A 26,548-nucleotide genomic window follows, 5' to 3' on the forward strand; every position below is an offset into this window, starting at 1 on the left:
TTAGAGCCGGGGACAGCTTATGTGCACCAAAACCAATTAAATTAGCATTTACAGGGTTAATCACTAAAGGAAGAGTTAAAAGTTAATGTCAAATTTAAAGGGACACTATAGTCACCCAGACCACTATGGCTCAATGAAGTGGTCTGGGTGCCAGGTCCCTCAGGTTTTAACCCTTCAGATGCAAACATAGCAGTTTCAGAGAAAATGCTATGTTTACATTTGGGGTTAAAACAGCCTCTAGACTTCCGGACAGCCACTAGAGGCGCTTCTGCGACGCTGGAGGCATATTATACCTCCATTGCGCAAAGCGTCCATTGGAAAGCATTGAGAAATGCTTTCCTATGGACACTTTGAATGCGCGAGTGGCACTTGCCGCACATGCGCATTCAGCTCCTGTGACGTCGGCGAGGGAGAAGAGGTCACCGGCGCTGGAATAAGGTAAGCTGCTGAAGGGGTTTTAACCCCTTCTCAGCCACGGGAGGGGGACACTATACTGTCAGGAAAACCGCTTTGTTTAAGGCCGAAAAAGTAGAATTGGAAAAAGTATCTGAGCTAGCTATGCTTACAGTTCAACTACTTTGGCCTAAGATTTAAAAGTCACTTCGAATTCAGACTTTACAGTGAGACCCTGACAGTATTAAGCATTTCAAAAGTGCCACCAGATTATAAAAAAAAGTGTTCCTATAATTGAAAATCATATTGCTGTGAATAAAACATGAAGTGCAGTACGTGAACAGTAGATGGCAGCAGTTAGCTATATTACCGTGTGTTACCCAAGTACTATTTGCAAATGTTCTTCATTATGCCAAGGTTTGAAACTTTGTTAAATCATAAATGGGACGATATACCTATCAGCAAACTTATGACAAATGAAGGCTATTTCTTAGGGTTTTTTTTATTGATAATTGCAGCAGTTACCTGTAGAGTCGCATTCAATATATAGGACTTAACAGGTAAATCCCACACTGATCGTTCGGATGTGGATTAAACTTAAAAAAAAAAAAAAAAAAAAAATTTTTTTTTTTTGCACAATTACCAATTTTGTACAACTATTATAGATGACGGTATCTATATTTATATGGAACCTGCTCTAGTAATGGGTGGGGAACACAAAGCACTGGACATATTACAGCTTAGACAACATAGACAGGTAACCCACTTTGGTAGTACTGAATTGAGACATGGTTCCTCTATCACATGGAGGATGTTTTGCTCTCATTCAGGGATGTCCCCAGTTTTTGTCAAATATTTTGAAAAACTGTAACAACTGCACCCATAACCTCCTTAAATCATTACTGTTGGGGCAGTGCTCTAAAGGGACTGGTGTACCATAAACTAGCTGCGTAATCCATTTTGACTTTTGGGCATAGCTTGATCATTATCCTCACCATGGAGCTCGAGCACCATACTTCTTTGGACCTCCAGGCTTTTATGGGGCAATGATACGTATCACTGTTAATTTCCCCATCTGCTCCAACCACAAGCTTAAGTTTTATTCTTTTAAGTCCTAATTATTGGCTGCCACCAGTGATATTCTTAGCCTTATATTAAAAAATGTTTAGCACTCTGCACTTAATTTACTGTCATGCATCCTGTGCTTTAGACCTGCATTATGCCATAAATGAATGCCTTGATAATTTAGTTCTCTCATTGCTGCATTGTGTTCTTAGAGCCTGGTTCATAAATTAAATTGTTCAGTTTATGCTCTGTTGACTCTCAAGCATGTGTATGCACCTACTTTGCTGCTATGTCGGATAAAATATTGTTGTGATATATCAATGCACATCAGAAATAAAGATTTATTATCCTTCCATATCCTTGAAGTATCAGTAACCTTCTGGAGATACAGTACTGGAGACCATATCTCCAGAAGGATATTGATACTTTGGAGAGAGTTCAGAGAAGAGCTACTAAACTGGTTCATGGATTGCAGGATAAAACTTACCAGGAAAGGTTAAAGGAACTTGTATACCTTGGAGGAAAGACGTGACAGGGAGGATATGATAGATCAACACAAGGAGGAGACATTTAAAATAAGAAACTACCACAACAAGAGCACATAGTCTTAAATTAGAGGGGCAAAGGTTTAAAAATAATATCAGGAAGTATTACTGGATGCATGGAATTGCCTTCCAGCTAGAGGTTAACACAGTGAAAGCGTTTAAGCATGCTATAAGATAAGGCCAGGGACCAATGAAAGTAAAATTGGGCAGACTAGATGGACCGAATGGTTCTTATCTTCCGTCACATTCTTTGTTTCCATTTTGAAAAACAAAGGTAACAAGCTGCATCCAAAGACCACATCAACCACAAGAGTAAACGGTAGTTAGTAGTTTGTCCCTATAAAACTTCTTCGTACATCAAACACAGGGCAGTAAAACTTACACTTTTAGTAATGCCGACTATCAATCACTTCTATGTGAAATGAAACACTAGCCTTTACTGCTGTGGTAGTGAAATGTACAAGTGTGGATTGAAGACCTGACCATAGACCAGAATACAGTAAAAGGACCGAAAGTAAACTGCATAACCAAAAACGCTCCTCCCCACGTTCTCTGTACCGCAGGATTTATGGCAAAATTAAATAACATTTTACGTATACGATGTAATTTGATGTTGCTAAAGTTATTTTAGAAACAAAAAATAAAATCAATCAATGTCCTAAATATTGTCATATCCTCCAGAGGATTTTTTATGATAAGTAACTCCTTCTCTGCAGAGCAACAGCAAGGGATGTTCTAATGCAGGGCAGCTGTTTAATGTAATAATCCCACTGCAGAAAGACTGATTTACTAGGTATTCAGGCAGTAAGATTCTCTACGGGAACCTGACAGCGGATGATGGTGATTTGTAGTATGAATATGTAAAATAATCAAATTAATGACAAGCAGTAGGTTATGTCCACAAAATTGTCGTAAGATCCATCTGCTCAATGAAGCTTCCAATCAATGGACTATTATCCCTTCTCTGCTCAGTTTCTGACAAGCCGGAACTAATTAATTGGTGTTAAACAAACCGTTGCCAATATATTTATTTGAAAATAAACTTTCAAAAACCAATTTGTTTCTTGAAATCTCCCCATGCTCCCCATCCATCCGAAGTCCTGTTACTTTCTGGTAGTTTAGCTCAGTGGAGCTATACTAGAGGCAGGGAATTGGTCAGAGCACGTCCTTGCAAATACTTCTCATTGGAAAGTCTATTGGACAGTCAAAGAAATGCTGGGTGCCCTGTGTCTACAAAGGCTGCAAATAAGACATCTGCAACTTTTGCAACCAGTTTGTAGATAGAACACCAATGGAAAAACTGCATAATTAAATGCATGCATGTTTTCATTGAGGTTATATCTACTAAACAGTATTTTTCTTTTTGAGCTGCAGAGTATTACTTTAACAACTATCTGAGCTAATTTCCCCCCATCTCTGTCATGTCCTCCAGGTCCTCTACTGCTATTCTGATAAAGAAAGGAAAATAATTTACTGATATGTTTTATTATTTTATTGTCTACTTTGTCATTGTGCATGTTTACAGGATATGCATTGTGTCCGTCAATATCTTACATCTAATTTATACTTCATCTACAGCCTGCAGAAGTACGTGCGAGAGCAGATTCTATTGGCGGTAGCAGTCATAGTGAAAAGAGGCTCTTTAGATAAATCCATTGACTGCAAGAGCATTTTCCATGAAGTCAGCCACTTAATAAGCAGTTGTAATCCCACGGTAGTAAGTATTGCTCTACTTTTTTTTTTTTCTGTAAGCTTGTTTTGTGTCTCTGAAAACTCTGGGGCATACAGTGTCTTCCGTGAAAAAGTGCAAAGGGAGGTATTACTGATACCCATCTGCAAAATGATGGCAATTAAGCGGAATACACTGTGACCTGGGTAGATCTCATTTGAATCGCATTCAAATCGCACATTTCTGTTCGGTAGTGGACTTAGCGTCCGTATTTACAGAGGTGATCTAACACATTCCACAGTGTTGTCCATGAGTACAATTGATGCAAGTACAAAAACAAATGTGCAATTCATCTAAGACAAAACAAAAATGTTAGAAATATCGGAGTTGATGACCCAATTCCAGTGGGAACTTACAGCGCCTTCTACATTGTAATAAATGAGACTTTTGTTTGGGGTAGTAGTCACAGTTTAGGGTATGATTCTCAAAGTACCATCTCATAAGTCACTGGTTTTAACCCCCTTATCTGTGTCCTCCCTTAAAGGAACACTATAGTCACCTAAATTACTTAAGCTAAATAAAGCAGTTTTAGTGTATAGATCATTCCCCTGCAATTTCACTGCTCAATTCACTGTCATTTAGGAGTTAAATCACTTTGTTTCTGTTTATGCAGCCCTAGCCACACCTCCCCTGGCTATGATTGACAGAGCCTGCATGAAAAAAAAAACTGGTTTCACTTTCAAACAGATGTAATTTACCTTAAATAATTGTATCTCAATCTCTAAATTGAACTTTAATCACATACAGGAGGCTCTTGTCAGGGTCTAGCAAGCTATTAACATAGCAGGTGATAAGAAAGTCTTAATTAAACAGAACTTGCAGTAAAGAAAGCCTAAATAGGGCTCTCTTTACAGGAAGTGTTTATGGAAGGCTGTGCAAGTCACATGCAGGTAGGTGTGACTAGGGTTCATAAACAAAGGGATTTAACTCCTAAATGGCAGAGGATTGAGCAGTGAGGCTGCAGGGGCATGTTCTATACACCAAAACTGCTTCATTAAGCTAAAGTTGTTCAGGTGACTATAGTGTGCCTTTAATAGCCAGACACATGACCCATATTAAAACCTGTTGCTCCTGTTGGCTATCTTTGCCACTTGCTGAATTCCTCTCTATACTGCTTTTCTGGAGATCATTTTATTTTTGTTGTCTGTCTTGTTTTACCCAAGCTTGTAAAACCTTAATTTTTACATTTTATTCTGATGTAATTAGACCTTGTGTCAGTTTGTGGTTCTTCTAATTCTGCTACTGCTGTTGCTTGTACCCCAACCACAATAGTCCGACAGCCTGATCATAAAAATAAATCCTTATGTTGTGCCTAAAAATAATCTGTGGTTTTTATTATTCCATTCGTTCTTTGTGAAATGTTTCTAAAATGACCCGGCACTGTTTTCCATGATGGCTTTGCTGTTTCCCGTGCTTATGGCTGCATATCTGCATTGCCCACAATTTTCCAGCAAATGCTGCAATGCATTGCTTGTAATTTGGGATCTGCGGTTTGGTACTAACTGAAATATGATCTCTTCATCGTAAATGTTAGCTCCCTCTGTAGACTGACATTTGTACTGTACAGAAAGCTTGATTAAGGTTCCATACGGAATCATTTGCTTTGTCTGACCATTCTTATCTGCGCTGATATAAGATGTACTACTGCTCATGCAGTAATAAGGGAAGTCTAAATTGAAAATTCAGTAATTTGTTCTCTTGCTTTTCTTTGATGTGCAATAGTGGCTTAAAACACAATTTATTTTTATTGTCCTGTAATCTGTTCCTTATTGTGTTTGTGGATATCCTTTTCACAGTGTGTCATAGTTGACACAATTCATCTCCATGTAGGTATGTTTTAACTTTACGTTGTGCTGCTGTCTGAAGATTACTTCAATAAGTGCATATTTCAGACTTCCTACAGTGCATTTTGGTTTACTAATTTGATTGTGATTACAGAGCTTAATTTTACAGTTTAACTTCCACTGTTTAAAAAAACAAAAAAAAAACACTTGTTTTTTGCACACATTTTTCTTTTTTTAAAATTAGATTTTATTTTTGTTCATATTTTACACTATTTGCATTGCTCATGGATAATACTTGTTTAGATTTTGTATTGGGGCTCTTGATATAGTTTTATTTTAAATGCTTAGTTTTTTCTATCTATTACCCCCCTCCCCCCCCCCACGACATATTTTTATTTATTCAAATGAAACAGACCTAATGCTGGTAAAGTTATATTTGAACCACTTACAGAGATTTTAAAGCGTCACTGTCATGCCGAATCCAGTTTTTTTTTTTTTAACCCGCCTCCACTACATCCAATTGACCCCTTAGTCAAATGCCCCTAAGCCCCCCAGATTACCTATTTTGTAATCTTTATTTTCTGCCCCGATCTATATTCAGGGCGCCGCCATCTTTGTGTGGGTAGGTGAAGTCCCTGTGGGACACGTCATCTGCCCACACTAGATAGCACTGAGATTCCCGCACAGACGAATGAATAATTAGAAAAATCAGACGAACAATCTAACACTGTGTATCAGTGTTCGTTCAGTTTATTACAAGGAGGGAGCTACCAGCACGCAGCTCCCTCCTTGTAATATGTAAAGACAGAAGCGGCAGGGAGCAGTGCTCCCCGCCACTTCATAAGCCCCCCAGGTCCCCCCCTCCATAATAGTATAAAGGAGAATAAAATCTCCCGAATGCCCCTACTCGCTATACCGCGAGTAGGGGCATGTCCACTAAACAGTGAGCAGCCAGTGGCTGCTCACTGTAAAATAAAATCCCTACTATCCGGCCCCCACCCCTGCGCGGTGGGTGGGGGCCATAAATTACAATGGGGGGACAGGGACCTACTGTCCTCCCCCACCCTTGAGTGACGGGTGTGGGCCATAATGATAATGAGGGGGGGGGGGCGGGACCTCAGGGTTTATTATTTTTTTTTGTGCTCGGGTTTTTTATTTTATTTTAAGTTCAACGGGTATAATGGATTTTTATTTGGCCCTTTTTGGGGCTGAAAAATGAAGATTTTAGAAAAAAGACATCGAATGGTAAGTTTAATTTTACTTTACAGGGTAGTAATTTTATTCCCCCCTCACTATTTTTTAGGTTGAGGGGGGTAGGTAGGGGCTTTTTTATTTGGGTGGGGGGTGGGTGACTAGGGGCTTGGGGACCCCTAGTCACCTTTGATGGGGGGGGGAGGTTTATTTGATTTAGGGCCCCCACCTGCCGCCCAGGGGTGGGGGCCGGGGGGGAGGACAGTAGGTGTCCCCCCATCCCCCCCCTCATTATCTTTATGGCCCCCACCCGCCGCCCAGGGGTGGGGGCCGGAGAGGGGGAGGACAGTAGGTCCCCCCCCTTAGTTATCTTTATGGGGCGGGGGGAGGACAGTAGGTGCCCCCACCCGCCGCCCAGGGGTGGGGGCCGGGGGGGACAGTAGGTTCCCCCCTCATTATCATTATGGCACCCACCCGCCGCCCAGCGGTGGGGGCCAGGGGGGAGGACAGTAGGTCGTCGTCCCCCCTCATTATCATTATGGCCCCCACCCGCCGCCCAGGGGTGGGGACCGGGGGGAGGACAGTAGGTCGTCGTCCCCCCTCCTTATCATTATGGCCCCCACCCGCCGCCCAGGGGTGGGGGCCAGAGAGGGGGAGGGACAGTAGGTCCCCCCCCCCCCATTGTAATTTATGGCCCCCACCCACCTCGCAGTGGTGGGGGCCCAAGGGGGAAGACAGTAGGTCCGTCCCCCCCCCCTCATTACCGTTATGGCCCCCACCCGCCGCCCAGGGGTAGGGGAGAAGAGTAGCACCCCCCCCCCCTCCTCATTATCATTATGGCCCCCACCCAACGCGCAGGGGTGGGGGGAGGACAGTAGCTCCCGCCCCTCATTATCTTTATGGCCAGCACCCACCGCTCAGGGGTGGGGGCCGGGTGAGGGGGGACGATAGGTCTCCCCCCATATTTTAATTTAGGGCCCCCATCCGTCGTTTAGGTGTGGGGGCCAATAGGTTTTTATTTTTTACAGTGAGCAGCCACAGGCCACAGGCTGCTCACTGCTTACTAGACATGCCCCTACTCGCGGTATTGTGAGTAGGGGCATTATTTACCAATACTAAGTAATCTTTACTTAGTATTAGTAAATGTGGCTGAAAGACCAATTTAGGTCTTTCAGCCTTTTAGTAGATAACTCCCTAATACCATGGGAATTAGGGCGTTATCTACTAAGCGGCTACAAGATGCAGCCGCGGCAATGAATAGGATCGGAGTTTCATTCATTCGAATGAAATTGCGATCCGAACAAAGTGCCGAATTGCGTTCTAAAACAAACGAACATACTGTTCTCATTCAGTTAGAACGCAATTCGGCAGTTTCGGCTAAAATGTTCCAGGAGGGATAAGCCAAATGGCAAATGATTTAGGTAAACTAGAAAAATGGTCAGAGTTGTGTCAACTGACATTTAATGTGGATAAGTGCAAGATAATGCATCTTGGACGTAAAAACCCAAGGGCCGAGTACAGAATATTTGATAGAGTCCTAACCTCAACATCTGAGGAAAGGGATTTAGGGGTGATTATTTCTGATGACTTAAAGGTAGGCAGACAATGTAATAGAGCAGCAGGAAATGCTACCAGAATGCTTGGTTGTATAGGGAGAGGCATTAGCAGTAGAAAGAGGGAAGTGCTCATGCCATTGTACAGAACACTGGTGAGACCTCACTTGGAGTACTGTACACAGTACTGGAGACCATATCTTCTGAAGGATATTGATACCTTAGAGAGAGTTCAAAGAAGGGCTACTAAACTGGTTCATGGATTGCAGGATAAAACTTACCAGGAAAGGTTAAAGGATCTGAACATGTATAGCTTAGAGGAAAGATGAGACAGGGGGGATATGATAGAAACATTTAAATACATAAAGGGAATCAACACAGTAAAGGAGGAGACTATATTTAAAAGAAGAAAAACTACCACAACAAGAGGACATAGTCAGTCTTAAATTAGTATAAAGTATTACTTTACTGAGAGGGTGGGTAGTGGATGCATGGAATAGCCTTCCAGCTGAAGTGGTAGAGGTTAACACAGTAAAGGAGTTTAAGCATGCGTGGGATAGGCATAAGGCTATCCTAACTATAAGATAAGGCCAGGGACTAATGAAAGTATTTAGAAAACTGGGCAGACTAGATGGGCCGAATGGTTCTTATCTGCCGTCACATTCTATGTTTCAATGTAAAATGACAGGAAGCATCGTGGGAACAGGGAGGAAAGGTAAGGATCATGGGAAAATTGCTCTGACCAGCGGAAATGAACCACACTTCGCTCCTCCGCTGGTCAGAGCTGGTCAAGCGGAGGAATCCTCCATAAGGCAAAGAGTCCCTACTTTGTCTTATGATTTTAAAGAAAACTATAGCAGACAGGAAGAAAAGAACAGATCCTGAGAGAGGGAGAGAAGAGGAAGAGATTGAGGAAAGGTAAGTTCGGCATGACAGTGCCGCTTTAAGGGTCACTCTAAGTACTATTCCAACATATGATCATTGCCTGTGTAGTGTCCATGTTTTCTAATCGTTGACTTTTTAAAACAAAAAACCTGATGTCTTAGACGGAAATTTAGTATTCTGACTGTCCAGATAATGAGGTGCCGTAGCAGGGTATTTGCGCTCTACATGTATGGACACCTCCACTAGCAGACTACATCAGAGCTTACAGCAAAGGAGTCTTAGCAGCAGCCACACATGCTTGATTGGGTCTGATGGCTCTCTTCACAAAACAATGCCGCTGCTATTAGCTTAGGTGGCAGTTCCATTCATTTTATAGAATATCGGTCATAGGCTGCAGTACATGTCCCATAAACTCCTACTGTGCCGGGACAATTTCAACTCGGAATCTAATGGAACATCTGGATTGGCAGAGAGAGAGACTTTCTGGTGTATGCCGAAATATATCTGAGGATTTGCAGCAAATGCAGTAACTTCGAAGAATTTTTTTTTTTTTTTTTTTAAATAGTAGGGTTCTCTTACCTCAAAACAATTTCATCTCAATGAATAGGTTTTTAAGGTTTGAGTCCTGGTGCGCGGTCTTACCTTAATGTGTTAATCCATTTCTGAATGGTTTAACACGTTATTTTCTCCCAAGGCGCCTGTCCGCTTGGCAACTATTTCTCCCTTCTTTGCTTGAATGATGTACTGAGCTGAAAAGGAAAGCCGAGGGTTACAGTGACCGGCCCATCACTGCCCATTCATTGTGAATACAGTCCAGACAAGGGAGAAATTAGTGGGGGCACGCAGGTGAGCAAAAACAACTTAATTGAGAAATACTTTATTAAATATTTATCGTGTTTGCCTACGTTTTTGCATTATTTACCATAGTCCTTTAAAAATGTAGGTCACCTTCAGTGTGGAGCATCATTCTTTTAATTCCATTTCATCATACAGTGTGCACGATAAGAGACCTCAACTTTTCATTCCCTCTCTTTTGAAGCTTTGATTATTCCAAGGCTTGCGTTATACGCCCTAGTCGTATGACCCAAGCATCCCATAAACATTCTTTCCAGTTCAGATGGGAATACTATCCACAAAGTCTTTGAACAGGTTGAGAAAACTTATTGCTCTATCGCTTATATAAGTCACGAGCCACACACATGTAATATCTATAACTTTATTAAAGGAACACTATAGTCACCTAAATGACTTTAGCTAAATAAAGCAGAAAAGCGACCCAGGTGTCGATAAATACGTGGATCACCCAGCTCCAGGGGTACTTTTTTTTTTCTTCACAAGCCAGTTTGTTCATTTCTCCAAATTGATGAAATAGCCTTGGACTCGGCATCTGCACTGATTTTCTTACCAGGTTTAATGTATGCATTGTCAATATGAAAACTGGCGCTACTTAGTTGTCTAGGTTGAAAAAAGTATATAAAGTCCATCAGTTAAACTGTTAATTGTTAATATTCTAATGTTGCTGCTTTGGGGGATAATCCATGTGGCTTAAATTAAAAGCTTTCATCTTTCACGTAAGCCGCATACAGTTATAATTTGCACAGTTTTTAGTGTACATCTTTGGACGTGCATTCTTATTGTTGATACTTTTTGTGTTAGAGACAGATCTCTTCCACTTTCTTTCCACAATTCAGTCAGAAAATGAAATTGTAACTGGTTCCAAAAAGGTTTTAATTCATTCCGGTTTCAGTATTGGTGTCGGAGTACACATTTTAGGACATTCTAAAAACACCACAAATGAATCTTCTTGTTTTCTTTTAGGACTGATAAATTATAACATTCTTGCCTTTTTTTTTACATTTAGCCCACAATCTACTCTGCCATTTGGCCAGCTGACCGTTGGTAATGCCTAAATTGCTATTTATTCAAGAAAGCTCATTTGACTTATAATCACCTTTTTCATTTCCCATAATCCTGTAATTTATGAACCTAAGCATGGGACGGGAAAGGTCCAGCTTCTCTGTGATCTAGTAGATAATGGAGCCACTGCTCCAGACTAGTACAAAAACGGTTGTTATTCCATTATAAAACCAACAATGTTTCAACCCATACAGGATCTCACCAAGCTCCTGTTCTTGAGTTCCTCAAGGTTTCAGTCCAGAAACCAGTAGTCGTAGCGATAACATTGGCATCACGTTCATGCGTGTTTCCGTTTGATTGATGGATATACTTTCTGCTTGGCTTACATGAATGTTCCAATAAAAGAGCAGCTGAAATCCTTTGTCTATGGTAACCTTTATGAAGTTTATTTTGGGGTATAATGCAGCTGGGTCATTGCCAGACTATTACGGGAGACAATCCGAACACAAGAGTTGGCCGGCCAACTGGCGTGTATTGCTTTTGTATTGTCACACTGTCATTTAACTCAGCGACAAAACTTATAATAAAAAAATTGAAAAGTGATTAAAGAAATATTAAAACATTTAAAAACAAACAAAAAAGAGGAAAAAGCTCCATCATGGTAGGTATTTAATTTCCTGTTCTATTAATAGGTCACTGTTAAGCTCTCAATTGTGCTTAATTTTTTAATTTATTTTTTTAATGTAAAAATTTCAAGGTTTAAGCCACCAGTCTTAGATAGGAAAACAGCAGGTGCAGAGTTCCGAGTAGAAAAACTATAACAGATATGTCTGTAATCACACCACTCGGCGCACTTTGTATATCTGAGGCTTTATCTGCAATTAGAATGGTCAGTGACCAACTGGAGCTCACTATCTGCTAACCTCCCCCCTAATCCTCCTCCTGTGTACTGGCCCAACCTGATTAATGTGCATAACCGCGCACTAAATTCTTAAAACGGGGGATGTCCTTTACTTTCAAATATGCCTTTTATACAGCTGTTACCTTCTGCGTATCAAAGCTGCGTCAATCAAATTGATAGATCAATGCCTGGGGGAGGAGGGGGCTTCATTTGCATCAAACTGTTCAAGGAGTGTGACGCAGAGCCTGGGTAGAGCGCCACTAACCTGCTAGCACCATAATCACTCTAGTGCTCTAGTGATTATGATGCTAAGAGTGACCATTTTTAATAGGTGAAAATTCGTAGCACAGCATTATATATATATATTTTTTTTTAAGGGGGTGTCATTTATCTCACTAATATAACTCAAATGTCTAATGAATGTAATGGTTTATTATACATATGGGTGTCTTTTAATGAGTGTTTGTGTACACAAAAAGGGATTGCTCATTGAAATTTGACATAGCTAGCCTACAGCATGCCCTGTCTCGTACCAGTAATGCCTCTTTAATGAGGACAGCACCGTAGGTTCCCTAAACTAAGTGACCTTTCATCCCATTACCATAATGTCATACACATGTCACTTGCACTGTTGCTCCATATAACTCTGACTTTTAACATACCCACACGTTCAGGTCGGCAGCTGTTTCTGTAGTCCGTGGCTGCTTGTTTTGAAATCAGCCCCGTTTGGTGAACAGACTTTTCTGCTCTAAAAACCCCACATAGATGGTGTATGTAATGCTCTGGATGAAAGATGGCCTAGGATATGGCAATATGTTTATTAATGTTAACAGCTGCTGTTCTCAATATCGTTGCATGGTGTAGATCTAGAACACCATTTTCAAATGTATCTTTGTTGCTTACCAACATGGAAAAATCTAGTGTGCAAAATGCAGATATGCGGTGTTTAAAATTGTATTATATAGCACATACTTCAAAATTTGGAATTCTATGTTTACATCAGTGTTCATTTTGGTGGCAACTTTCGATTTAGTTTTAGTCATTGTCTTTTGACTAAAACACCATTCTAGTTTTAGTCGGCTAAATTTCCAGTATATTTTAGTTGAAACGACTAAAATCTAATGAGTTTAGTTAAAGCCTCTACCTGCCTCTTTTGCCCCTTCCCCAGCCCCTCTGTGTTTCTTTGTCCTCCCAAACTCTAGTCTGTCTCTTTGCCCCTCTATGCAGTGTTAATTTTGGCGGCAAATGTCAACTTGGTTTTAGTCAGTCTTTTGACTAATAAGCTATTTTAGTTTTAGTCATATTTTAGTCATCTAAATTGTTTTAGTTGACTAAATCTAAAAAATTATAGTCGTCTAAAATTGTTAGTCGATAAGATTAACACTGGTTTACATCTAGGTCTAAGGAATTACTCTGGACATTAGGTATCTGTTTACCCAACACAACTAAATTATGTTTTCCACGATCTCTCCCTTTGATAGGAAATCTGGCGTTGGGAGAAAAACTTGCAATGTTTTCTAAAATGTAATTTAAAACTGCTTCCTGATCACTCTGACATTGATTTTAAATAACCGGTGGATATGATCCTTTTATGAATACACTCTCCCAAAAATGTAGTAATTTTTGTAGGCATGTTTAGTACTTAGCAGATAAAACCTCTCCGTAGAGATCTTAGAAATCTTTTGGTCAGCTCCCTTCACTCCGACACAGGACCTCTTGAAAGAAAGCTCAGTTTTGACAGATTTAGCCAATAGGGAGATTCCTTGCGTACTCTCCAAAATATGTCAAAACAGAGCTTTTAGTTTTCTTTCAAGCATCCCTGTGTCAGAGTGAAGGGAGCTGACCAGAAGATTTCTAAGACTTCTACAGAGCGGGTTAAACTGATCATGCTCCAGTATTTAACTTTCAGAATGCCAAGTGTGCAAGTAAAGGGGAGCATGGAGTTTGGGATATAAAAGCACGGTTCAGCCAGGCATCTTCCTTTTCACCTGAAATGCTACCTCCCAGCAGAACTAGAAGTCCTCACAGGCAGCGGGGAGAGTGGTGGCGGGGAGACCATTTAAAACTCGCAAAGACTTAATTTCCAATCGGTACTTGTGAGAGGCAAGCGGAAATTTTGAGATCTGACATAGCAGATTGTTAATGTATCTCTTATATTACATGATTATTTTAATATTACATGTATTTTATTGTGAACGTTAAGGTAGCGGTTTGGGTAATGTAGGGATAAAGGAAAGGACTTTACTATCAGAGCAGCACTGGGACACACACTTACCAGTCTGCCAGAGATTAGTGGGAGTTGCCGCTCCAGGCAGTAGCAATTTCAGTGCAACTCCCACTAATTTCTGGCTGACTGGTAAATGTGTGTCTCACAGCTGCCAGAGTTTAAACTCCACGGGTGCAATTTGTAGATTAAACACTCACTGACGGAAATAATAGTATGGGTGACAATATGCAGAGATAATCACTTTATATGTTAAGGAACACTAGAAGCACCGACACCATTTAATCTCACTGAACTGGTCTGGGTGCAGTGTTCCAGTCCCCTTAACCCTGCAAGTGAAGAAAATGCAGTTTCAGAGTCTTCAAATCCCTATATAAAAGCATTGCTTCAGTTCCTACCTATGGGGAAGTTGTAAATTGTGTGCAGTCGCAATTGCACATTAGGTCCTCCATCAGCATCATGTCAAGGAAGGAGGAGTTGGAGCCAGAGTGAGTGAAAAAACCCTAATAAGTTAGGTGACAGGGCTTACTATAGCATGAGGAATACAGTTTTGTATTCCTAACGCTATAGTGTTCTGTTAATGTTTAGTGTGTGTATATGTATAACAAGGGGGAATTACATATACGTTATATCTCTTTGATAGAACACTTGTAGCCTATCCTTCTAGTTCTCAAATGGTTATCACGTGCTGATGGTGGCTGACAAAGCGCTAGTCTTGTCTTCATGTCATCCTTGATTCACTGCTTGCACTGTGCTCGTGTTTACAGTTTACATTAACCTCTTGAAAGGTTGAAATAGCTGCCATTGTTTTGGAATGGTATTGTCACTTTACTTGAGCCCTCGGAGCAAGGCGGTGCCCTGCAACCATTGACACGCGCCTGCTATTCAAGTTTCCTATGTTTATGTATCGTGCAACAAGGGGGATTAGGTTTGGAGCGTGCTAACTAAGATAACAAGCGTTTCTAAGGTCAAGGTATTGACATTAGAGGCATTTATGAACAAAGATATAGCAGTTGGTCCCTGTACGGCATGGTTGTCAGCTGTTCTGTGAGCCTGCATAAATAGTATCATGTCCACTTTAATCTCTTGGGTACTGTGAGGTACTCTGCATATTTCTTTTTAACTAGTCAGCCATTGCCTTTGTCTCACCCTCCAAAAATGTCTTCCCCCAAGTTTGTCCTCCACTGCAGATTGTTTAATGTACAGCTTGGTGGGTTAAAAGGAAAACTCTAATAGCCATAACTACAACAGTTTGACTTCTTAGTCAGAAGGTCAAGACTGACACTAGAGGCAGTCTTAACCCTGCAATGTAAACATTGCTCTTTCTCTGAAACTGTAACATTTTACATTCCAGGGTTAAGTGGACAGGGACACAATAAGATGAAGTGGTCTGGGTGCCCACAAGGTCCCTTTAAATATACATGAACTGTTGTGGTGTTTTTTTGTGTGTTTTTTTTACGCTTTTAATCTATTTGATGACCTCTTAAAACAGAACTTGCATGTTATCCATGTGATCAGTTTAATGCTGATTGTACTTTAATTGAGAATCCTATCAGAGGTTATATCTATATAAATAATACAGGCGTTGAAAGAGGCAGGAAGCTTCCTACTGCTGTTTAATGGCGATTCATGCCAACATCATGCCCTGCGTGCTAACAAGGCCTGCATGACAGCTTGCTTGCCAGGAGATTTATTCGCAGTCCAGTGGAAGATATTCCCAATACAAGACAGGCAACTGTAGGAGGCCGAGGGTAATTGTAGTCGAAATTCACATTCCACAGGGCTGTAATTGTCTAGCCATTTCCAAAGGTCACCTTTTATATAAACAAATGTTTGCAGAAATCCGTGGAATATCTGATTTATGTGTTTTTAAACACAGTTCTTTGGTTTTGTACATCTCTGTCTCCCACATCTTGTTCCCTTCTTTCTATCAATCCCATCTCTTCAGACAATACATTCCATTCTCAAATGCTTTGATGGGCCACTCTGAAAGTTAATTGACGTCACCATTAAATGTGTTAAACACTGTAGCACTGAATTAAACTCTGAGAAACTTTTCACAGGTTTCTTTACAGTTATACAGAAGTGATGCACATGAGCAATAGGTCTGGTAGAGATATCATCTGTCTTTGTGTAGGTGTGTATTTAACCATCATATTCCTGTTAACCTTCTTAAAGAGACATTCGGAGCTGGAGTTGGTGGATTTGTTCTTAGACATTATATAATGTGCATAGTATGTTAACAAAGATATATATAAAAAAATATACATTAAAATAACAAAAGTAAAAAGGTAACTAGGCTCTGTAGTTTCTTCAGTGAATTCTGACCAGATCAGGAAGTCCATTATTTCGTTAGCAGTGCTTTATGCGTGCACAAAGGCATTCTGGGACTTACATTAGAAAGCTAACAGATGAGCTGTAATTCCCAGAGGTCTCTCTTACTGGAGCAAAAACAGACAGAAAATTGAATGTTGTGATAGAGGGACAGAAAGGAAAGGCATATGAAACACGATTTGTTATTTATTTTAATTTTTTTTTGTCTGAAAATTATAAAAGAAGGTTAATGCAAAAAACTAACCGTAATGTAACACACATTGTACCTAACATGTGGGTGCCTGGAATGTACTCTTTAACTTTCCATTGCAGGAGATCTTGGCTTGGATCAGATTGTATGTCTGTATTTAATTTCCCCCCCTTCTTTGTCTCCTACAGCAAACCTTGGCGTGTTCCATTCTGACAGCACTTCTAATAGAGTTTTCCAGTTCAAGTAAAACCAGTAACATTGGCCTTAGCATGGAGTTTCATGGCAACTGTAAAAGAATATTTCAGGTAAGGGGTATTAGAGATGCAGCTAATCTGTAAAGTATTCAGATTTTTCAATGTAAAATTTTTTTTTAAAAAATTGTGATTTTGGTTGATAGCCTGTACTTTGTGTCTGACAGTGTAAAGCATTGCCTTTTTTAGAGTAAAAGGGCAATGCTTTAAAGTTTACATTTCGCCTAAACCACACCACTGGAGGTGCATACTCATTCTGAAGCTGATAATGCAATGTTGGATTGGATGCTTCTCTATAAAAAGTTTTTGCGGTTTTTATGCACCATGGTTCCTCAGTGATTCTCTATTGCAGGGGTTCCCAATTAATTTTTCCCGCAGAACCCTTTGCCATAATGCGCCAACAACGTGGAACCCCAAAAAATCTTTGGCACCGTAGCACAGATAGTAGTACTTAAGAGCAGGTGTGCTGTTGAGTGTACAGTTGGTGTTTGTATATAATGTTAGCGTTTTGATACAGGGGTGTGCTTGGATGTAATGTTTGCATTTTTATGCAGGGGTGTGCTTGGATGTAATGTTTGCATTTTCATGCAGGGGTGTGCTTGGATGTAATGTTTGCATTTTCATGCAGGGGTGTGCTTGGATGTAATGTTTGCATTTTCGTGCAGGGCTGTGCTTGGATGTAATGTTTGCATTTTCGTGCAGGGGTGTGCTTCGATGTAGTGTTGGCTTTTAAATGCGGATGTACATTTGTGTGTAGTGTTTGAGTGAAAGGTGTGCTTGAGTGTTTGTATATAAATTTGAAATTTGAATCCAGGTTTTTTTTGTATGTAATGTTTGTGTTTATCAGAAGTGTTTGCATGTTCTGCTGATGTTTGATTGCTGGGATGTATGCACATATACGTGTTTGATTGCTGGGATGTATGCACATATGCTTGCTGTACGTATGTCACGACATACATACAAAAACAAATTCACACAGGCACACGTATAAAAACATTGACACATCACACACATTCACTTTGACATTCATATACACACACACAAAGATACACACCTTGACACATGCACAGACCTTGATACACAGATACACACTGGCACATACTGACATATATACACACACACAATGACACATGCACAAACCTTGACACACAAATACACACTCACACATGTATACTCTCACTGACAGACTCACATACTCTTTGACAGACAGACATACACACATATATACACTCTCACTGACAGAAGACTATGGGAAGGGGGAGGGGAGAAGACTATGGGAAGGGGGGAGGGGAGAAGACTATGGGACAGGGGAAGGGGGGAGGGGAGAAGACTATGGGACGGGGGGAGGGGGGAGGGGAGAAAACTATGGGACAGGGGAAGGGGGGAGGGGAGAAGACTATGGGACAGGGGAAGGGGGGAGGGGAGAAGACTATGGGACAGGGGAAGGGGGGAGGGGAGAAGACTATGGGACAGGGGAAGGGGGGAGGGGAGAAGACTATGGGACAGGGGAAGGGGGGGAGGGGAGAAGACTATGGGACAGGGGAAGGGGGAGGGGAGAAGACTATGGGACAGGGGAAGGGGGAGGGGAGAAGACTATGGGACAGGGGAAGGGGGGGAGGGGAGAAGACTATGGGACAGGGGAAGGGGGGGAGGGGAGAAGACTATGGGACAGGGGGGGAGGGGAGAAGACTATGGGACAGGGGAAGGGGGGGAGGGGAGAAGACTATGGGACAGGGGAAGGGGGGGAGGGGAGAAGACTATGGGACAGGGGAAGGGGGGGAGGGGAGAAGACTATGGGACAGGGGAAGGGGGGGAGGGGAGAAGACTATGGGACAGGGGAAGGGGGGGAGGGGAGAAGACTATGGGACAGGGGAAGGGGGGGAGGGGAGAAGACTATGGGACAGGGGAAGGGGGGGAGGGGAGAAGACTATGGGACAGGGGAAGGGGGGGAGGGGAGAAGACTATGGGACAGGGGAAGGGGGGGAGGGGAGAAGACTATGGGACAGGGGGAGGGGAGAAGACTATGGGACAGGGGGAGGGGAGAAGACTATGGGACAGGGGGAGGGGAGAAGACTATGGGACAGGGGGAGGGGAGAAGACTATGGGACAGGGGGAGGGGAGAAGACTATGGGACAGGGGGAGGGGAGAAGACTATGGGACAGGGGGAGGGGAGAAGACTATGGGACAGGGGGAGGGGAGAAGACTATGGGACAGGGGGAGGGGAGAAGACTATGGGACAGGGGGAGGGGAGAAGACTATGGGACAGGGGGAGGGGAGAAGACTATGGGACAGGGGGAGGGGAGAAGACTATGGGACAGGGGGAGGGGAGAAGACTATGGGACAGGGGGAGGGGAGAAGACTATGGGACAGGGGGAGGGGAGAAGACTATGGGACAGGGGGAGGGGAGAAGACTATGGGACAGGGGGAGGGGAGAAGACTATGGGACAGGGGGAGGGGAGAAGACTATGGGACAGGGGGAGGGGAGAAGACTATGGGACAGGGGGAGGGGAGAAGACTATGGGACAGGGGGAGGGGAGAAGACTATGGGACAGGGGGAGGGGAGAAGACTATGGGACAGGGGGAGGGGAGAAGACTATGGGACAGGGGGAGGGGAGAAGACTATGGGACAGGGGGAGGGGAGAAGACTATGGGACAGGGGGAGGGGAGAAGACTATGGGACAGGGGGAGGGGAGAAGACTATGGGACAGGGGGAGGGGAGAAGACTATGGGACAGGGGGAGGGGAGAAGACTATGGGACAGGGGGAGGGGAGAAGACTATGGGACAGGGGGAGGGGAGAAGACTATGGGACAGGGGGAGGGGAGAAGACTATGGGACAGGGGGAGGGGAGAAGACTGTGGGACAGGGGGAGGGGAGAAGACTGTGGGACACGGGGAGGGGAGAAGACTGTGGGACACGGGGAGGGGAGAAGACTGTGGGACAGGGGGAGGGGAGAAGACTGTGGGACAGGGGGAGGGGAGAAGACTATGGGACAGGGGGAGGGGAGAAGACTATGGGGCAGGGGGAGGGGAGAAGACTATGGGGCAGGGGGAGGGGAGAAGACTATGGGGCAGGGGGAGGGGAGAAGACTATGGGGCAGGGGAAGGGGGGGAGGGGAGAAGACTATGGGGCAGGGGAAGGGGGGGAGGGGAGAAGACTATGGGGCAGGGGAAGGGGGGGAGGGGAGAAGACTATGGGGCAGGGGAAGGGGGGGAGGGGAGAAGACTATGGGGCAGGGGAAGGGGGGGAGGGGAGAAGACTATGGGGCAGGGGAAGGGGGGGAGGGGAGAAGACTATGGGGCAGGGGAAGGGGGGGAGGGGAGAAGACTATGGGGCAGGGGAAGGGGGGGAGGGGAGAAGACTATGGGGCAGGGGAAGGGGGGGAGGGGAGAAGACTATGGGGCAGGGGAAGGGGGGGAGGGGAGAAGACTATGGGGCAGGGGAAGGGGGGGAGGGGAGAAGACTATGGGGCAGGGGAAGGGGGGAGGGGAGAAGACTATGGGGCAGGGGAAGGGGGGGAGGGGAGAAGACTATGGGGCAGGGGAAGGGGGGGAGGGGAGAAGACTATGGGGCAGGGGAAGGGGGGGAGGGGAGAAGACTATGGGGCAGGGGAAGGGGGGGAGGGGAGAAGACTATGGGGCAGGGGAAGGGGGGGAGGGGAGAAGACTATGGGGCAGGGGAAGGGGGGGAGGGGAGAAGACTATGGGGCAGGGGAAGGGGGGGAGGGGAGAAGACTATGGGGCAGGGGAAGGGGGGGAGGGGAGAAGACTATGGGGCAGGGGAAGGGGGGGAGGGGAGAAGACTATGGGGCAGGGGAAGGGGGGGAGGGGAGAAGACTATGGGGCAGGGGAAGGGGGGAGGGGAGAAGACTATGGGGCAGGGGAAGGGGGGGAGGGGAGAAGACTATGGGGCAGGGGAAGGGGGGGAGGGGAGAAGACTATGGGGCAGGGGAAGGGGGGGAGGGGAGAAGACTATGGGGCAGGGGAAGGGGGGAGGGGAGAAGACTATGGGGCAGGGGAAGGAGGGGAGGGGAGAAGACTATGGGGCAGGGGAAGGGGGGAGGGGAGAAGACTATGGGGCAGGGGAAGGGGGGGAGGGGAGAAGACTATGGGGCAGGGGAAGGGGAGAAGACTATGGGACAGGGGGAGGGGGTGAGGGGAGAAGACTATGGGACAGGGGCAGGGGAAGGGGAGAAGACTATGGGACAGGGGGAGGGGGGGAGGGGAGAAGACTATGGGACAGGGGGAGGGGGGGAGGGGAGAAGACTATGGGACAGGGGGAGGGGGGGAGGGGAGAAGACTATGGGACAGGGGGAGGGGGGGAGGGGAGAAGACTATGGGACAGGGGGAGGGGGGGAGGGGAGAAGACTATGGGACAGGGGGAGGGGGGGAGGGGAGAAGACTATGGCATAGGGGAACATCTGCTCAATAAATCGCAGCATTGACTTTCCCCTCAACTGTGCCCCTTCATTCACAAATGCGCTAAGCCTCCTCTCAAACACACAGACTCTCCACGCAGAAAAGTCCATGCATTCACAGACTGGCCCTCCACTCTTTGGGTACGCAAAATGGTGTTTTCGTACACACTTGTGATTTAAGACTTGACTGATGGCTCTATACTTAAATATGTAAACCTTGTAAGTCTTTCTTTGGAAAAAGTTGGCAAAACAATGATTGATACATGTAATTGGGTTATATGTTGGCTTTATTGAGGCATGCCGTTTCAAAAACCTGTCTGTCTGCACAGTCCTTCCTTGTGTCTTTTACTTGTCATCTGATCTTTGTGTTGTCAGAATGCTATTTCCACTGGTGTGGCACTGCTTTGCTACTCAGAGAGCCCAACACATTCTGTCTAACAATGTCTGCCCTAAAATATCTTTGGCCACACGCCACTGCTATCTATTTAGGAGGTTTTGTTACAGATGGTCTGTTTGTTCTGAATGTATTGTTCGGTTGTCGAAGGACCTTTCTATGTGCAGCTTCATTACTGTAATTACTGTAGATCGAGGTTCTTTGAGACCGCAAGACCTTCTAATCCTGTTAAGTAGGTTAACAATGTGTTATTAAATAGACATGAAGCAAAAATTACATCATTACTAATCGCGACATGAGTGTTTTTGGGGTTGACCCCTACAGTTTAGTCTCGTGCTTCTTAGTCATTAGTGTTTTTAATATATTGACATCCAACTCTGCTTAGATTAATATTTTATTTTCTTCAATATTCAGTTTACTTTATCTGTTTTAAACTAAATTTGGATTTGTGAAAAATTGCAAGAGAATTGCACATTTTAGATCAAAGGATCCAAAATGGGAAGCGTTGTATTTATTTATTTTTTCCTAGATCTGTTATTTTGGCCAAAAATTCCAACTTCTTTTGTCAGTTCTCATAAATGTTTATTCACTACACACCGAATTGTAGTGAATTAAAAACACCAAAAATAGCAAAATGTGCTGATTTGAAAAAAAAATCCTAAATTCCCCCAACCTTTGTGTTTTTTGTGCACCACCATTTATTTATTTTTATATATGTAAATCTTTTTTTTTTCCAATTTATTCTTTATTGAAATTTCACAGTTAATATAGAACATAAACAGGGGTACAGAAAGGAAAAAAGGGGGTGATGGGGAAAGTCTTGTTAGGTTCAGCAGAACCTCAGATTATTCATATATTGCACATCATGTTAACAAGAAAATAAGTTGAAGAAAAAAAGAAAACAGAAAACCATAAACCGTTTACAGTAGAGTCTCTTTCATCGTAGGTGACTTGTTAATCCACATCCTTCTAACAATGTACATTTAAACCGTTTTGCACAAAGCTGGCTTTGTTGGCCGTGTGGCCTTCTCTTCCTTAGTTTTAGAATGGGAAAAAAACAACACATTACCAAAAAGAAAACATATTACTATAGGATAGGTATGAGCACCTGTGTGCTGACAGCCTGTGTACTTGTTAGTCTTTAATATAGAAAGTAGCCCTTGCCCTTATTGTTATTTAAGGCTCGTTTGGGGGGACATGATACCCTTGTGTTGTCATTCATTCCTCTCATCTTATAGCATCTAACTTACACCGTTAGTGTTCGTGTGTTAAGAGATTGGGTCTCTTTGTTCCCACCTTGTATAAACGAATCCCACTCTTGTTTGGCCTCCAGAAGGTGAGTCGGGGTAGAGTAGGTGGTCGTGAGTTTAGTTTCGTATGTTAGATTTAGATCAATCTGAGATAGGAGCTCTGTTGGTTTAGGACAGGCGGTCTGCTTCCATGCTCGTGCTATCAACGTGTTTGCCGCTATTAGTATGTGAAATAGAAGTGTCTTGTGTGCTTTGTGGAGCTCGTCCGGGATCATGAAGAGCAGTCCATGCTCGGGTTTTAGTGCTATGTTCGTGTGTAAGACGTCATTAATAATCCCCCCCACATTCTCCCAGTATCCTTTTATCTTTGGGCACGTCCACCAAATGTGGTACATGCTTCCCGTCTCTTCCCTGCATCTCCAGCATAGGTTTGTTGTGTTTGGGTAGATTTTAGCTAGTTTGGTTGGTACCAGGTACCACCGATACTGGATTTTCCTCATCAGCTCCACGTGTGAGGAGCATCTTGACCTTCCTTTGTGTGCTGTAAAAGCTTTTTGCCATTGGTCATCTGTAAATCGTTTGTGTATGTCTCTGTGCCAGTCCTCTCTGAGTTTATCGAGTGCGTCGTTTGGTGTGCTGTCACTTAATGTTGCATAAAGCGTAGAAAACATTTTTTTCGGCATGTTGCCTGTTTCACTTATTGTATATAGTATCTTTAGGGAATGGGGGGTGGTTTTGCTAGTGTTGTCCCCTAGTAGGGATTTTATCTGGAGGTACGAGAAAATGGTGCTACTTGGCAGGGTGTATTCCTGCTGCAAGTCAGGAAATTGTTTGACTGTGCCCCTACTTACTAGTTGGCCTACTCTCGTGCATCCGGCTTGTACCCATGGGCGAATGCTTATAGTGGGGTTGGCTATGGCCAGACTCTGCATTGGTGTCTGTAATGCCCATTGTTTATCGTGTCCCAATTTTCTTATTGATGAGTCCCATACCTTCAGCAGTAGCGCTGTTGTCGGCAGAACATGTAGTGATTTTGGTCTTAATTTGTGTGGTACCCAAAACAAGTATTTTAAGCCTTTATGACCTCCCTCGGCAGATTCTATCTCTTCCCATTGTGGTCTTTCCCCTTTTTCCCTCATTTCGTGTGTTTGCAAGGCTGTTGACATTAAGGCGGCCTTATAGTACAAGTGCACATTTGGGAGGCCGAGGCCTCCATGTTTCAGCGGTTTGCATAAGATTTTTGTGGCTATTCGGGGTTTTTTGTTTGCCCATACAAATCTCGTGATTATTTGTTGTAATTTATTGAGGTACGAGTTTGGGAGGAAAATTTGTAGAGTGCGCAATAAGTATTGGAACTTGGGTAATAGCATCATTTTTATGGCCCCCATTCTACCTATCCACGACAGATATTTGCCTTCCCAGCTGTGCATTGTGTCCCCCATCTCCCGCAGTAGTCTACCATAGTTTAGCTCTAACAATTTTGCAGGGTGTTTGGGGATTTTTAGACCTAGAAATGTGAGATAATCCTCCCTCCAGTCAAACTGAAATCCTTCCTTAAGTTGGGTCAGTGTTTTAGTGGATAACCCTATCCCCATAGCTTGTGTTTTAGTGAGGTTAAGCTTGTAGTAAGAGTGGTCCCCATATTGTTTGATTTCTTTGAGAAGATTGGGAAGTGAGATGAGTGGTTTATGAGCGTCAGAATGACGTCATCCGCAAACAGACCTGCCTTGTATTCGGTGTTTTTTATCTGTATGCCATGTATATTCATATTCTCTCTGATTTTGCTGGCTAATGGTTCAAGGGCCAGGATGTAAAGCAGTGGTGACAGGGGGCATCCTTGTCGTGTGCCATTTGTTAGGTGAAAGGGCTCTGACGTGAAGCCTGAGTTCAGGACCTGTGCTGTAGGTGCGCTGTACAGTGATTCCACCACTGCTGTGAATTCTTGTGGTATCCCAAATTTAGTTAAGGTTGCCTTGAGGAATCCCCAATGCAGCCTATCGAAGGCTTTCTCCGCATCTAAGGATACAAAGAGGCCTCCTTGTCCCTGTGTCTGAAGTTTGTGCAGTAGGTTTAGTATTTTCCTCGTGCTATCAGATCCCTGTCTTCCCTTAACAAATCCCACTTGATCCCGGTGTATGAGATGTGGTATGATCTTTCCTAGTCTTGTTGCATAAAGTTTCGCGAAAATTTTCGCATCAGTGTTTAGCAATGAGATGGGTCTAAAGTTTTGTGGGACTGTAGCGGGTTTATTGGGTTTCGGCAGTGTGACTATATGGGCCAGCGACATGGCTCGTGGGAGTGATTTTGTGGCTGTTGCATAGTTAAAAGTCGAAGCCAAGTGGGGTGCCAGTGTTTCGCTAAACGTTCTGTAGTACAGGTTCGTCAGACCATCTGGTCCAGGTGATTTGCCTATGGGTAATGTTTGAATAACCGATCTGATTTCTTGGGCGTCTATCGGTTTAGTTAAGTCTGCTTTTTGCTGTACTGTGAGTTCTGGTAGAGTTATCTGTGTCAGGTAATCTTGGATGCCCGTTTCTGTGGGTTGGACAGTGTTATCATCTTCTTTCAAGTTGTATAGGTTATGGTAGTATTTGGCGAATACATCGCTTATGTCTTTGGGTTTGGTAACTTTTCTACCTTTGGCGTCTAGGAGGTATGCTATTTTCTGGTTTGCTTGTTTCTTTTTGAGGTGGGACGCTAGTAGTTTGCTTGCTTTATTTCCCTGCATATAGTGATTTATTTTTAGTTTCACCAAGTGTGACTGAGTTTGTTCTAGAGCCTGTTGGTGTATTAGTTTGGATACTGTCATTATTTTTTGTTTAAGGTCTGCTAGTGGGCGTAATTGGTTTTGGGAGTTGAGATCATATAATTCCTTTTGCCATGCACTAAGTTTTGTTTGGGTGATTTTTTTAATGTGCGCAGCTCTTCTGATCAGTAGGCCCCTAATCACTGACTTGTGTGCCTGCCATAAGGTCGCTGGTGTCACCTCTCCATTGTCGTTAGTCGCAAAGTAAGCGTTTATATCATTTTGGAGATCTTTGGTAAAGTTCCTGTCTTTTAGTAATGAGTTGTTTAGCTTCCATGGGCTACGGTGTTTAAAATCATATGTATTTTTCATATCTAAAGTTACTGGTGCATGATCTGACCAAGTGATCTGTTGTATATCACAAGCTTGTATTTGGTCTAAATGCGAGCCTGATATTAGGAACCCATCTATTCTAGAATAGGAATTGTGGACGGCAGAAAAATGTGTAAATTGCTTGGTCTCCGGGTGTGTGATTCTCCACGAGTCGTAGAGATGGTGTTCGTGTAGGATTTTTTGCAGATTTTTACATTGTCTTGCTAACGGGCGATGCCGGTGGCGATGTTGTGGTAACGTGGTGTCTAATTTAGGGTCTAGTATGTGGTTGAAATCCCCGCAAATCACCACAATGCCCTTTTTGAGCTTGTTTAGTTTGTTTAGTACGCTGCGCAGAAAGTTTCCCTGGTTAGTGTTAGGCGCATATACACTCACTAAAGTATATGGCATATCGTTTATTGTTCCTGTGACTATGACATACCTGCCTCCTTTGTCCACTTCCTGGGTG

The 26,548-nt window shown here is 43.5% G+C and overlaps 1 protein-coding gene across 1 annotated transcript in view; it reads left to right on the forward strand.

Moving 5' to 3' along the window:
• XPO4 (exportin 4) overlaps positions 1-26,548 on the forward strand; it is a 94,049-nt gene that overhangs the window by 21,225 nt on the left and 46,276 nt on the right. The window contains exons 4-5 of the mRNA XM_063429863.1: positions 3,582-3,720; positions 16,840-16,956. Of these exons, the coding sequence (XP_063285933.1) occupies positions 3,582-3,720; positions 16,840-16,956 (256 nt within the window). The remainder of the gene's footprint in view (positions 1-3,581; positions 3,721-16,839; positions 16,957-26,548) is intronic.

Source organism: Pelobates fuscus, chromosome 1, assembly GCF_036172605.1.
Source record: "Pelobates fuscus isolate aPelFus1 chromosome 1, aPelFus1.pri, whole genome shotgun sequence".
Taxonomy (NCBI): Eukaryota; Metazoa; Chordata; class Amphibia; order Anura; family Pelobatidae; genus Pelobates; species Pelobates fuscus.